The 1,508-nt window shown below is 57.4% G+C and overlaps 1 protein-coding gene across 1 annotated transcript in view; it reads right to left on the bottom strand.

Annotated features, from left to right (window-relative positions):
• The window catches only part of LOC101632932, an 18,588-nt gene that overhangs the window by 352 nt on the left and 16,728 nt on the right, over positions 1 to 1,508 (bottom strand). Inside the window, exon 3 of the mRNA XM_012720788.1 lies at positions 1,197 to 1,502. Within this exon, the coding sequence (XP_012576242.1) occupies positions 1,197 to 1,502 (306 nt within the window). The remainder of the gene's footprint in view (positions 1 to 1,196; positions 1,503 to 1,508) is intronic.

The following is a 1,508-nucleotide window of genomic DNA, read 5'->3' as shown; positions in this document are numbered from 1 at the left end:
CTGCTCCCCTCAGCTGTGTGTTTCGGTCAATGTACCAGATGTGCTTCCCGCTCTGTCTCTGGTGAAATCCCCCCCATCCCCCCAACTCCCTGCACCTCTGGGCTGCCCCCCACCCCCGCTCTTGTATGCATAAATCAATAAATGTTTAAAAAGCAAGAATCAGAGGTGGCGCCTGACGTGGGAGCCATGCCCAGACCTGGCCCTGGGGTGCAGTGGGCTCCATGCTGCACCCCAGACTTTCTGTCCCAAGAGACTGAAGGCCGCGCAGCAGGGTGGCGGGAGCTCAGCTGTTTCCCACTTCTGCAGCTGGTGCAGCAGCTTGGTCACGTCATTGAAATATAAAGCCAATTTCCTCGTTATCAGGTGGAAGCAGGGGCCGCATCTCCTCCTGTTTCAGTCCATGTGTGCGGCCCACTCTTGAGACGCCCCCTCAGCCACCTCTGAGTTTCCCGCCTGAACTGTCCTGTCTGGAAAGCACAGCGGTGCTCTCAGCCACAGAGGCTCTGCACCACAGCTGGCCACAGGCGAGAGTCGGTCAGAGTTCGGGGAAAGTCTGAGCGTTTACATTAGCAGAGCCGGAATCTCTGAGCACCAAGAAACACTGCTTTTCAGTTTTTCTTTTATGTGCTACAGCACCTTGTAAAAATTAGGGACCTGAAATGTGGAATAAAGGACTGGAACTAGTCCCGCGTGGTTATGGCCTGAGCTGGGGTCTGCAGCGGGGGGCTTGGGCGCCTCGGGGGGCTCCTGTCCGCACAGCCCAAGCAGACGCCAGGGGTCCTGGGGCCCCACGAGGCTGCAGTGTGGGAGCCGGTGTCTGTTCTGTCACAGGAAGGATCGGGGGCTTGTAGATCCTGATGTCACAGGTTCCCTGGAGTTTTCAGGGCAGAAGCTGTGGCTATGCATACAAAAGCTCCATCTGGCCTGCTAAGGTGGACCAGAGGGGAAGCCAGACTGGGGCCCGGTCTGTGGGGTGGCGTGGGGCAGGGTTTCAGGCACAGACCTGAGACATGGGCCATGGATTGAAAAACGGGCCTGGGAAGGTGACATCCGCTCAGACAGCTGAACAGTAAAACCCTTCCTGCACTTTGGTTTTGTGTCATTAAAGCCCAAGCCCACAGGAGCCAGGAGACCCTGTCCTGCCGCAGGGCTGAGCCCCCTCCTGCCTGTGCCCCGCTCTCACCCCACTTCCTGACTGGCAGGAGGTTTTTGTGCTCTGGGCTGCGGCTCCTGCAGGGCTGTGCCAAGCTGCTGGCACAGAGATACCAGGCTGCGTCCATCTGGTTCACGGAGCTCACGGTCAGCTCAGAGGTGAAGTTCCTGAATTGTGTAACTTTGAATCCTTCAGGGATGGCTCCTTTTTCTTGCTCTGCTCCATCATAATAGCTAACCAGGAACTGGGGGCCCTGGCCCAGGGCCTTCTTGTACCAGTACACAGTCTGGTGTCCCTTCTCATAGCAACATCTCAGGGTCATGCTCTGTCCTTTCGCTGTGACCACATACTTGGG

The sequence above is a fragment of the Condylura cristata genome, unplaced genomic scaffold (genome assembly GCF_000260355.1).
Source record: "Condylura cristata isolate star-nosed mole 26May11 unplaced genomic scaffold, ConCri1.0 scaffold00005, whole genome shotgun sequence".
Taxonomy (NCBI): domain Eukaryota; kingdom Metazoa; phylum Chordata; class Mammalia; order Eulipotyphla; family Talpidae; genus Condylura; species Condylura cristata.
The sequence above is the reverse complement of the archived record's forward strand: the minus strand, read 5'-3'. Positions and strand labels throughout refer to the sequence as shown.